Source organism: Teleopsis dalmanni, chromosome 1, assembly GCF_002237135.1.
Source record: "Teleopsis dalmanni isolate 2A chromosome 1, ASM223713v2, whole genome shotgun sequence".
NCBI lineage: Eukaryota > Metazoa > Arthropoda > Insecta > Diptera > Diopsidae > Teleopsis > Teleopsis dalmanni.
In genome coordinates, this window is record NC_051846.1 from 93,839,558 (window position 1) to 93,853,137 (window position 13,580).

General features: G+C 34.4%; 1 protein-coding gene across 1 annotated transcript; it reads left to right on the forward strand.

Moving 5' to 3' along the window:
* The first annotated feature begins 2,885 nt into the window (after positions 1-2,885).
* Positions 2,886-3,805, forward strand: LOC119672922. The gene has a single exon (XM_038084093.1). The coding sequence runs from the start codon at positions 2,891-2,893 to the stop codon at positions 3,644-3,646; it is 756 nt and encodes a 251-aa protein (XP_037940021.1). The 5' UTR covers positions 2,886-2,890; the 3' UTR covers positions 3,647-3,805.
* The last annotated feature ends 9,775 nt before the right edge of the window (positions 3,806-13,580 follow it).

The window sequence follows — 13,580 nt, forward strand, 5'->3', positions numbered from 1 at the left end:
TTATTTTACATATCATTTCAATACAACATACATAAATTATGAATAAGTATAAATATGTTACGAATAAGACACATTAGACAAAACAAAATATAAAATATACTAAAATGTATATATAAGATAAAAATATAAGTAAAGAAAACATGTAAAGCGATTCCACGACTTCACCATAAACAAAAAAAAAATTATTCCGTTCATTTTTCACGTAATAAGTTTTTCTTAAGGGCAAGGGTGTAGTGGACCTACCTCACTTACCTATTAGCCACTTGTAAAAACACGAAAAATTAAAATACGAAAATGCAACCATGAGTGTGCAAAAATAGCAAATCGAGCGTTTGACGTTTAAAGAGGAGTATGGCGAAATACGACGCGTAGAGTGGAGGTTTTTTTGGTTGCTTTGGAGCGAATGAAATAATATATATATTAAACACTGCTACTATCAATATAATAAATAAACTAGGTTAAAATCTTAAAAGCTTTGCAAACTGTTTTATTTTACAATAACTTAACAAAAATCAGAAGTGGGATAAACAGCGCCTAGCCGAAACGTGTGAGTGTGTCCTTGGGAGCGCTAGCGCTTCAACACATTAACATGCGCGAAAGCGAAGTTAAGGTATAAAGAAAAACAAAACGAAACGGGAACGAAATTTGTTGTTTATAAATTAACGGCGGTAATAAAATGAGAATGGTGAAGTTGAAGGATATGCGTTTAAGCGAGCTGAAGGAGGCGTTGGAGGAAGAAGGTTTAGATACGACGGGCAACAAAGCGCAGTTAGTATTGCGTCTGACAGAGCACCTGAAAGCAGACGAAATCCGCGAGCCGGTAGATGTGATCAATTCACGAATAGATAATATGGAACGAATGATTCAACAACTTGTAATGGGCATAGAAAACGTGACACGAAGTAAACCTACGGAAAACGTGAGCGAAAAAAATGAAAATCAGAAGACGGAAATTACATCTACAGTGGTTAACGATTTACCACAACATGGGTCGGTAAAAGATATCAGCGAAACGATACCCGTGTTCGATCCAACAGATAAAAATGGTGTTACGGTTGGACAATTTATCAATCGCGTCGAAAGATCTTTTAATGCATTCCAATGGAATGAAAAACAACTATTGCTAGCCGTTTATGGAAAGTTAAAAGGAGTAGCGCGGTTGTGGCTGGATTCTCTACAAGAATTTGATAGCGAGTGGAGCAGTTTTTCGAATAAGTTGCGTGCAGAATTTGATGTAAAATGTGACGAAGCTGACATTAATTTTGAATTGAGTCAAGCGGTACGTAATGTTAATGAAGGCATCATTGACTATTGTTTTCGAATTGCGGCACTTGGCCGACGATACAAGATAAGTGATAGTGCCATTATAAAATATACTCGCAATGGACTAAACGACACTAAATTGCAAGCGGCGATCGCACCGCTACGGTTTAATAATTTAAAAGATTTTCGCGAAAGTATTGAGGACTTTTTACGCAATATGCAACATGGAACGAACAAAATAGCTTTGGCAAATTCATCGTCAAATCCGATAATAAATTCGAGCGTAAGTGTAGACGCAAATGAAAACTCCGGACAGAAACAGTTTAGAACGGAACCGAAGGTTAGAGCTTGCTTCAATTGCGGTGAAGCGGGACATTTTTCGCGCGAATGTTCAAAGCCACAACGTAGACAACGGTGTAACAATTGCGGAAGAGTTCACCCAAAAGGTCAGAGTACGCACTGTGGGGAGTCAAGTGTGCGTCGAATTGAACGCACCAAAGAATCGATCAGAGAAGTATACATAAATGGTAGACAATGTACAGCACTACTTGATACAGGTAGCCAGTGCAGTCTTATACGGAAAACAGTATCGAGAAATATTAATGGTCTGTCACATCGTAGTTATGATAACGATCAACAGCGTAACTCGGGTCGTCAAGAACATTACAACTACGATGGGCAGCAACAGCAAAATGATGAGACACGTCAACGTAAACACCGTCGACGACGTCAACGTCAAAACGGTCAGCAACGTCAACGTAAAAACGGTCAGCAATCACATAACGGTAACGGTCAGCAACAGCACGATAACGATAATCAGCAACAAATAAAGTCACAATGTGATCTGCAGCAATGTGGCGATGGTCTGTCACATCGTAGTTATGATAACGATCAACAGCGTAACTCGGGTCGTCAAGAACATCACAACTACGATGGGCAACAACAGCCAAATGATGAGACACGTCAACGTAAACACCGTCGACGACGTCAACGTCAAAACGGTCAGCAACGTCAACGTAAAAACGGTCAGCAACGTCAACGTCAAAACGATCAGCAACGTCAACGTCAAAACGATCAGCAACGTCAACGTAAAAACGGTCAGCAACGTCAACGTAAAAACGGTCAGCAATCACATAACGATAACGGTCGGCAACAGCATGAAAGCGATGGTTATAAAATACATAACGGTCGGCTGTATCGTATGGTTGATGATAAGCTTTTATGGGTCGTGCCGAAACGTTTAAGACATCGAGTTCTTCGGGACTGTCATGATAGCGCAGGACACATGAGCGTTGAAAAGACGATAAACCGAATTAAAACCCATCTATGGTTTCCACGAATGCGAAACTTCACAAAGAATTATATTAAATCTTGTGTTGAATGTGCGTATAATAAACAGCCAGGGGGGAAAAGGGAAGGAATTTACCATTTCGATAAAATAGAACCTGTACCATTCAAGACCATACATATGGATCACTTAGGACCATTTCCTAAAAGTGTGAAACGAAATGAATATCTACTCGTTATAGTAGATGCTTTTTCGAAATTTACCGTACTAAAGCCAGTTAAAAGTACCGCGACAAAGCACGTACTCAGCGCAGTAAATGAAGTTATAAGTTACTGTGGAATGCCAACGAAAATAATTACTGATCGAGGGACTGCGTTCACAGCGAAAGATTTCGAGAGGTTTTGTACTCGGAACCATATTCGACATATTAAAAATGCAGTAAGAACTCCACGAGCAAATGCTCATGCCGAACGGACTAATCGAACAATATTATCGATGCTGTTACCAACAAATACGGTTGACAAACGATGGGACGAAAATATGGTAAGATTGAAATGGTGCCTAAATACGATGGAGAATGCGACAACGAAATGCACACCGTACGAGTTGCTGTATGGTTATCAACCTCGTGATATACTTCAGAACGCATTAATTCTAACTCTACATAACGACGACACTCTGACTACTGATCAATTAACGGATTTACGCAGAACGATTGCAGAACGAATTACTGATGAGCGAGCTAAAGCTAAAAGCCGATACGACAAGCGGTACTTACAGCCAACGAAATTTCAAGAGGGTGATCTAGTATTAGTCCAAAACGAGCCGTATAGCACGGGTGAGTCGAGGAAACTAGAGCCGCGTTATAAAGGCCCCTTCATTATTACTAAAGTACTCGACAAAGACCGATATGTAGTCAACGATTTACCCAACTCCAAACGAACACAGCGGCAGTACACCTCGGTGTATTCGTTCGATAAGATCAAGCGATGGTGTCAGTTGCCTTACGATGACAGTAGCAGCGAGGCTGATAACGACGATGATGACGACAATGATAACGTTGCCGAATCGACGGACAAAGCGGGGTCGCTTTGAGATGTCAGGAGGCCGACTGTAAAAACACGAAAAATTAAAATACGAAAATGCAACCATGAGTGTGCAAAAATAGCAAATCGAGCGTTTGACGTTTAAAGAGGAGTATGGCGAAATACGACGCGTAGAGTGGAGGTTTTTTTTGGTTGCTTTGGAGCGAATGAAATAATATATATATTAAAAACTGCTACTATCAATATAATAAATAAACTAGGTTAAAATCTTAAAAGCTTTGCAAACTGTTTTATTTTACAATAACTTAACACACTTAACATTACTTATAAATTAAAATAAGCAAATTTATGAATTACCGCACAAGAAGCATAAGTAAAGCGACATAAACAAAAGAGTTTCGTATTACCAACGAAAGTATTGCCACACGCTGTTCCAATATTTGACGATTGCTGAACACATGTTACAATACTTTCAATAATAATATTTCCTATATTGCAATAGACATGTGCAAGCAATATTGTCAATGCACTCTAATAATAACTATAACGTTTGACCTAAATGAGCAAACAGTGTAGTTGCAATGCAATGCATTCTGCAAGGTCAGCAATCACTTTGATTGGCTGCCGTTATACTTTTCCAGGTTTGGTCTGGAATGAAGAGGCGGAGTCTTGAGATCGCTACAAACTAGAATATTGTATAAAAACCCAAATTATTGTTAAATAAAATCAGAATATACTTATGACTGCAAACTGATGCGTTATTGATTTTATTCTCACACCCTTCTGGCCACGTAACACTGGCCTAGTTACCAGCGGAAACAAGCCGCTTCATTACTTGTTCTTGATTGCATCAATAGGATTAGGATGCATGCTCGTATTAAGCAGGAATAACTGTTCATATATATTACGTCTCACGTTATTGGGAGATCTTGCTTACATACCAGCATTCATTAAACATTACAAGTTGCATGGCTTTGTACATTTCTCTTCTTTTCGTTGGAGTAAGTCTATTTTTTGCGTTGAAGTCTCCTCCAATTATAAAACGGCCTTGAAACCGGTTAAAAAGAGATAAGTAGTCTGCGCACTTCAACTGATGTCTGGGAGGACTATATAATGCTATATAATGCAGAAGTAGCTTGAAATTCAATTGTGCTAAATTGTTCTAGTAAGTGATGTTTTATCGAGTTTCTAATTATGACAGCGCTGCCACCCCTAGCGCAATTATCGGGATGTATGGTATGGTATAGAATATAGTTTTTAAACGTTATGTGCGATTGCTTAGTAAAATGAGTTTCAGCGATTAAACCGATATCAATGTTTTCGCTATTTAATACGACTTCGAGTTCATTTTTATGTTTGGTTAAGCCATTCGCATTCTATAAGAATAGTTTCAAACGATTAATCATAATCTAAAAATTGCATATTGTGCTCAAGCACGCTCAGACATTGTTCGAGGGTTTAAATACCTCTTCTTGTAGATTAAGTTTTGTTAAGATAATTGACAACGCGTTGTTGCTTTGTGATTCAGTACTTTGAATGGGTCCCTTTACAGTTTGGGCGTAAGTGACTGTTCTAACACTAGTAGGTCCAGTAATTTTGGATTTACTTTTTGTTACAGCAACTTGATTATTTTCGTCAGCCTTAGTTTTGTCACCTTTGTTTTTTAATTTTATTCTTTGTAATTCTTTAGCAAATATACAACCACGATAGTTTGCTGGATGCGGTTCGCCACAGTTGCAGCATTTAGGCTTATCGGACAGTGTCTTTTGGCACTTCAAAGTTAATTGTTTACCAGCGCATTTAAAACATCGTGGAGGTTTTCCACAGAAATGCAATTTTTTGAAATCATTTATGCCATTGATAACAATAGGAGGAGGTCGAGCAATTTTATTAGGGGCAGCTTGTCCTTTTTGGTTTAAATATATATAAAACATGAATATGATCAACCGGGAAAATTAAAGTAATCTAAATAAAATTATACACAACGAATTTGAAAATCAGTAAAACTGCAGAGTAAAATACTAAGTTTAAGTATATACAAAATATGAATATATTTTTTTTACAAAAAGCCGAACGTGAATTCAACTGAAAAAATTAAAATAATCTAATTAGAATCATAGACAACGATTTTTTTTTAAATCACTAAGACTATATTTTAAGTGTAAACTATATAACGTGAAAGCCATACCGAAATATTCTAAAATAATTAAATGTAAATTGAAGACAATAGAGTGCGGTGCGTTGTGTTTTTTTTTGTGACTGTAGCGTTACTAAAATTACAACCTATCGCCAACGGGCTCTAACATATGTAGATCCTTTGCCGTCACAACCAATAATCATTAGAAAAATATCTTCGGTACCTGCCTTTCATCCCAACAGCAAAGACTCCAGTAACGTACCTACTCCTCCTGCGTATTTTTCTATGAGAGCAGTTTTAGACGTTTAAACTTTATGCAAGCTTACACTTCTGAATTGATTTTTTTTTTGTTTATTTTCTAGTGATAGTTACAAATTTAGATAAAATCAAAAATACGTAAGATTTGTTGCACAGGTAAATGTACAGCAGTGAAGCGGTGACGTTATATCAACTACTGTGGTGAGTATCTCTTAGCTTATTTGTATGTTTTTTTTATTTTTGTTTGAATAATTAAATATTAATGGAAGGGAATAAGGAATATGAAGTGCATTGCTATTGAAACCTTTCTTTTGGATATATAAAAAAAAAAATAAAAAAAATATTGTTCCTAAACATAAGGTAAATTAAGGTTAATTTTTTCTTGCCGATAATGGCGTGTCTTTTTATGACGAAAGAAACTATTTAAAAGTTAGACGGATTCGAATAGCAAAGAAAGGACAAAGACAAAAATTTTTTATTTTTAATTTATTGAAATTTGGCTGACCATACAACGCTGTTTCGAGTATTGCCAAGTACTCTTCATCAGTGGTGTTTGGAAATAATCGAATTTTATTTAATTAGTTTATAGTCCGTATATAATTTGTTCGGACTGCAAGTGTCAGGCTTAGAACTCGTGTCTGTCAAATTAGAAGCGTTGACTAATCATGTTTATCCACAAATAACCAAGGCTGCACAAACTTTCAATGCTCAAATTCCAGGTTTTGTCACTTATAACGAGCTTATAAACTACAGCTTTATTTGGAAAAACCAACCAAAGCACTTGCCGTGCTTTAAATTAGAACGAGCTTATAAACTACAGCTTTATTTGGAAACACAAGTTCGTTTCAAATAAAGCTGTAGTTTATAAGCTCGTTCTAATTTAAAACACGGCAAGTGCTTTGGTTGGTGTCACTAATTAAATAATAATAAGTGACAAAACCTAGAATTTGAGCAATGAAAGTTTGTGCAGCCTTGGCTATTTGTGGATAAACACGATTAGTCATCGCTTCTAATTTGACAGGCGCGAGTTTTAAGCCTGGCACTTGCAGTCCGAACAAATTATATACGGACTATAAACTAATTAAATAAAATTCGATTATTTCCAAAGACCACTGATGAAGAGTACTTGGCAATACTCGAAACAGCGTTGTATGGTCAGCCAAATTTCAATAAATTAAAAATAAAAAATTTTTGTCTCTGTCCTTTCTTTGCTATTAAGGTAAATTATTTAAATCATAACTTCGATAGTTTATATAACGATAATGCGTGAAATGTGCGAGAACTTTCTACAAAATTGTGGTAAGATAAACAATAATCGTTTCCGCGATGCGAATGAAAGTGAACAAAATCTTCAATCTTTCAATAAGGGAAAGACTATTATGTGATACAATTGTGGGAGTCAGGCCACGCTTCAGTAAATTGTGCAAGACCCCCAAAACGAACTCCATCGACGGCGAGTAAATGCTGTTAATAATACTGATAGCAAACGACCTTATGCTAAAACACGTTTCGACGGCAAAAATATGAAACCAACGAAATATGCAGACGGTGATTTAATTATCTTAGAGAAATTATTCTCTAAGATAAATGTTATGTATATTAATGTAAGTTGATAAGTTAAGTATGTTAAGTTATACATTTAGTATCAAAAAAATTTTTTTTTTTTTTTTTTTATTTTTTTTTATTTTTATAACATCATTAAATGTAATTAATTAACTAAATCTATGAAAATAATTATTCATTAAATAATTTTAACCTATCCTTATGTACCATTTGTGTTTTCCTTTTATTATTTTGTATTACTACATTACCTTTTTCGACTAAATTTATTACTGTAAATGGTCCTACGTATTTATTGTCTAACTTATGTCCTGCTTCATTTTTTAATAATACCTTATCTCCTACGGTTAACTCTATATTTCTTGTTTCCTTATCATAATTTTCTTTTTGTTTTATTTTGGCCTTTTCGAGAAGCATTTTTGCTCTAGTATAGGCAGTTTCTAATCTAAATTTTACTTCCTCACTATAATCTTCTATATTATAAATAGGATCTACTTGGGTTATTTTACTAAATGTTTGAAAGTTATTAGGAACTCTTCCATAGACCAACTCGTATGGACAATATCCATGTACACTTGAAGGAGTGGTGTTAAAACAATACGTAAAGTATTTTATCCACTCGTCCCAATCACTTTTATCAACATTAATGTACGATCTAATGTACTCGTTGAAAGTTCGGTGATTGCGTTCAACAGTCCCTAGTGTTTGGTGGTGGTGAGCAGTCGATGTAACATTGTTAATTTTTAAATATTTACAAAGATCGGTCATTATTGAATTTTTATATTCTGTTCCCATGTCCGTAATGAACGTCTTCATTGGGCCATGTACCAGTATAAAATTTTCAAATATGGCCTTAGCGATCGTTTTTGCGCTTTTATTTGGTACAGGTATTGTTACCAAATATTTAGTTAAGTCACATATAATAGTGACGGCGTATTCATTGCCATTTTCCGTTTCCGGTAATGGACCAATGGTATCGATTAGCACAATATCAAACGCATTGCTAGGCGTTTCTGTCAACGTTAGTGGGGTTTTTGAATGTCTTATAGTTTTGGACATTTGGCATTGCTTGCATGCCTTAATGTACTTGGATATATCCTTTTTCATATTCTTCCAATAAAAATATCTCTTGATTTTTCCGTACGTACGTTTGTACCTACTCCTCCTGCGTATTTTTCTATGAGAGCAGTTTTAGACGTTTAAACTTTATGCAAGCTTACACTTCTGAATTGATTTTTTTTTTGTTTATTTTCTAGTGATAGTTACAAATTTAGATAAAATCAAAAATACGTAAGATTTGTTGCACAGGTAAATGTACAGCAGTGAAGCGGTGACGTTATATCAACTACTGTGGTGAGTATCTCTTAGCTTATTTGTATGTTTTTTTTATTTTTGTTTGAATAATTAAATATTAATGGAAGGGAATAAGGAATATGAAGTGCATTGCTATTGAAACCTTTCTTTTGGATATATAAAAAAAAAAATAAAAAAAATATTGTTCCTAAACATAAGGTAAATTAAGGTTAATTTTTTCTTGCCGATAATGGCGTGTCTTTTTATGACGAAAGAAACTATTTAAAAGTTAGACGGATTCGAATAGCAAAGAAAGGACAAAGACAAAAATTTTTTATTTTTAATTTATTGAAATTTGGCTGACCATACAACGCTGTTTCGAGTTTGCCAAGTACTCTTCATCAGTGGTCTTTGGAAATAATCGAATTTTATTTAATTAGTTTATAGTCCGTATATAATTTGTTTGGACTGCAAGTGCCAGGCTTAGAACTCATTATCGGCAAGAAAAAATTGACAATTAAAAATTAGAATTATAGGAAATATGAACAATAATATTGTTCAGCTTTTCCTTAATGCGATAAGCGATCTTGTAGAGAAACATTTGCATAGCTTCTTTGTAAAATTGCACCCAAAAAAGGCGCTTTACATATAGTAAGTTAAAAAATATGCATAACAGTTGTCTCTACAAAAAGAATAGCTTTGAAACAAAAATAGGCAAGCTCAAAGATTAACTTTCAATTCGTTGAACTTGTGTTTCCAAATAAAGCTGTAGTTTATAAGCTCGTTCTAATTTAAAGCACGGCAAGCGCTTTGGTTGGTGTCACTAATTAAATAAAAATAAGTGACAAAACCTGAAATTTGAGCATTGAAAGTTTGTGCAGCCTTGGCTATTTGTGGACATTTTGAAATGTGCGAGAACTTTCTACAAAATTGTGGTAAGATAAACAATAATCGTTTCCGCGATGCGAATGAAAGTGAACAAAATCTTCAATCTTTCAATAAGGGAAAGACTATTATGTGATACAATTGTGGGAGTCAGGCCACGCTTCAGTAAATTGTTCAAGACCCCCAAAACGAACTCCATCGACGGCGAGTAAATGCTGTTAATAATACTGATAGCAAACGACCTTATGCTAAAACACGTTTCGACGGCAAAAATACGAAACCAACGAAATATGCAGACGGTTTATTTAGTTTTGGCAGAACGAGAACCAGCATCCATTGGCATGTCCCGTAAACATGAATGTCGGTATAAAGGAGTGTTCGTAGTTACCGAAGCTCGCGATAATGACCGTTATGTCATTGAAGACCTACCAGAATCCGATCGAAAACAATGGCACTGCAAATCAGTCTATGCGTCTGATATCCTGAAGCCATGGTGTCAATTACCGTACGAAGAAGAAACTGATTCAGAGCGCGAGGATGCTTAACGTTAGGAAGGGCCGACTGTAAAGCAACAACAGAAATGCAGAACTGGTCACCTTTAAAATTTAAACAACATGTGGTCATCCAAGATATGTGTGACAGCGAATGTCAAAAAGTGAGAGAATGGGATTAAGGGAAAAACGTTGAATGGCGTCAGTTGGGTAGCGTGGTTTCTCAAGATACTTTTCAATTAAATAAATAATTAAATTAAAATGTTATGCAAATAAAGTTTAAATTAAAATTAAATTAAAAATTGTAAATAAAAATGAATACATAAACATAAAATTAAGTATTAAACTTAAAAGACAAAAAAAATATTGTGCCCAAACATAAGTTAAATTATTTAAATCATAATTTATTTATAACTTTGAGAGTTTATATAAGTGGTAGTTTTTTTATCATAAAACATTTTTTTTATTTTGTAGAATTTTTTTCCTTCTATAAAATTGTCAATAAAAATAGTGTAAGCAAATGAAAGATAACCGTATAGTTTCATGTCTAAATCTTTATTGAAATTGTGTACATCAAAGTTATTATGCTTAACGTCTAAGTACATAGCGACACAGCGCATGTACATAACACTTATACTAATACATGTGCAAAACGTCGCAGCGCAAGCACATGCAGTTTATATTAAGTGTGCATAAACATATTTAACTAGCCAGCACATTCCACGACGCTTATCGCGTGGTGTCTAATTCCCGTTGCATAAATATCGCAAACAAAGTATGGGAATAAACTAAAGATTATTTATGTGCTGTGTCAATATGTGTATGCGCACTACACCTCCCCTTTTAGAGGAATAATGTAATAACTATGTTAAGAAATTATTCTCTAAGATAAATGTTATGTATATTAATGTAAGTTGATAAGTTAAGTATGTTAAGTTATACATTTAGTGTCAAAAAAAATTTTTTTTTTTTTTTTTTATTTTTTTTTATTTTTATAACATCATTAAATGTAATTAATTAACTAAATCTATGAAAATAATTATTCATTAAATAATTTTAACCTATCCTTATGTACCATTTGTGTTTTCCTTTTATTATTTTGTATTACTACATTACCTTTTTCGACTAAATTTATTACTGTAAATGGTCCTACGTATTTATTGTCTAACTTATGTCCTGCTTCATTTTTTAATAATACCTTATCTCCTACGGTTAACTCTATATTTCTTGTTTCCTTATCATAATTTTCTTTTTGTTTTATTTTGGCCTTTTCGAGAAGCATTTTTGCTCTAGTATAGGCAGTTTCTAATCTAAATTTTACTTCCTCACTATAATCTTCTATATTATAAATAGGATCTACTTGGGTTATTTTACTAAATGTTTGAAAGTTATTAGGAACTCTTCCATAGACCAACTCGTATGGACAATATCCATGTACACTTGAAGGAGTGGTGTTAAAACAATACGTAAAGTATTTTATCCACTCGTCCCAATCACTTTTATCAACATTAATGTACGATCTAATGTACTCGTTGAAAGTTCGGTGATTGCGTTCAACAGTCCCTAGTGTTTGGTGGTGGTGAGCAGTCGATGTAACATTGTTAATTTTTAAATATTTACAAAGATCGGTCATTATTGAATTTTTATATTCTGTTCCCATGTCCGTAATGAACGTCTTCATTGGGCCATGTACCAGTATAAAATTTTCAAATATGGCCTTAGCGATCGTTTTTGCGCTTTTATTTGGTACAGGTATTGTTACCAAATATTTAGTTAAGTCACATATAATAGTGACGGCGTATTCATTGCCATTTTCCGTTTCCGGTAATGGACCAATGGTATCGATTAGCACAATATCAAACGCATTGCTAGGCGTTTCTGTCAACGTTAGTGGGGTTTTTGAATGTCTTATAGTTTTGGACATTTGGCATTGCTTGCATGCCTTAATGTACTTGGATATATCCTTTTTCATATTCTTCCAATAAAAATATCTCTTGATTTTTCCGTACGTACGTGTAATTCCTGTATGACCACCTTCTGCGGGGTCATCATGATATCTCGACATTGTACTAAGTATTTCTTCCTTTTCTCTTTCGTTTATGATGGTCACCTTAGGTAGTAGCGCTATTGTTAACTGTCTTAATGCAGTATTGCCCATTTTTTTAAATAATTGTTGCGAAACAGATTCAAAGATTTGTTCGCTAGGTGCCATTTGAACTTGAGTGATTTTCCGTATACCGGCTTCTTTTTCAAGCCGTATGAAGAATTGATTTAGATCAAATTTTCCATTTATATACAAATCGTCAATATATATTCGTGTTATAACTGTTTTCCCATGCTTTAAATAGCATTTCTTGGTAGACAATTTTAACCTTACGAATTTTTTAACGTCATTATATTTAATGACTTCATAAACGTTGGGCTTATATTTTATTTTCACATTATTTAAACTTAGTGTATCGTTACCTGCGCAGGTTTCTTTATTTTGTCGAGTTTCGGATCTGGTAGTAACTTTATATATTTTATCCATTTGAACAGTTTGTTCTTTTAGTTGTTCCATTGTAATTCGTGAAAGTGCGTCTGCAACTTGGTTTTCTTCCCCTTGAGGTATTCAACTGTAAAGTCATATTCTTCCAGGTCTAACCTCATTCTTGTTAGTTTAGAGGTTGGGTTCTTCATGGAAAATAAATATGATAATGGTCTGTGATCTGTTTTGACCAGAAATTGTGTCCCATAAATATACGGTTTAAAATGAAGTATTGCCCAGTGAATTGCTGTGAGCTCTTGCTCAATAGTAGATTTATTACTTTCCCCTTTTGTAAATGTTTTTGATGCAAATGCAACTGGAAGTTGAACTCCGTCATACTCTTGACTGAGTACTGCACCGCATGCAACTTTACTTGCATCAGTAGTGATGCAAAATTGTTTTGAAAAATCGGGGTATTGCAACAGTGTGGGTTTTAGTAATTCCCTTTTTAGATGGTTGAATGCCTCATTGCATTCTGTTGTCCATTTAAATTCTACATTTTTCTTGCAAAGTTGCGTTATATAACGCGAATAATAAGAAAAGTTTTTAATAAATCTTCTGTAATAGTTGCAAAATGCAACGAATCGTCTAGCACCGTCAGCGTTTATTGGTATGGGATAGTTTTTTATAGCTTCATATTTTTTGTCATCCGGTAGGATGCCTTTATTTGTACACTTATGCCCTAAATAAGTGACTTCGTGCATAAAAAATGAACACTTTTCTGGATGTAATTTCAGGTTATGCTTTCGACATAGTTCGAAGACCTTTGTTAAATTGTTCAGCATGTGCTTTTCAGAACATCCTATTACAATCAAATCATCCATATATAGAA

Excerpts from the sequence above, each read along its gene's own strand:
- LOC119672922 (XM_038084093.1), top strand. The coding sequence starts at position 2,891 with ATGCCAACGAAAATAATTACTGATCGAGGGACTGCGTTCACAGCGAAA.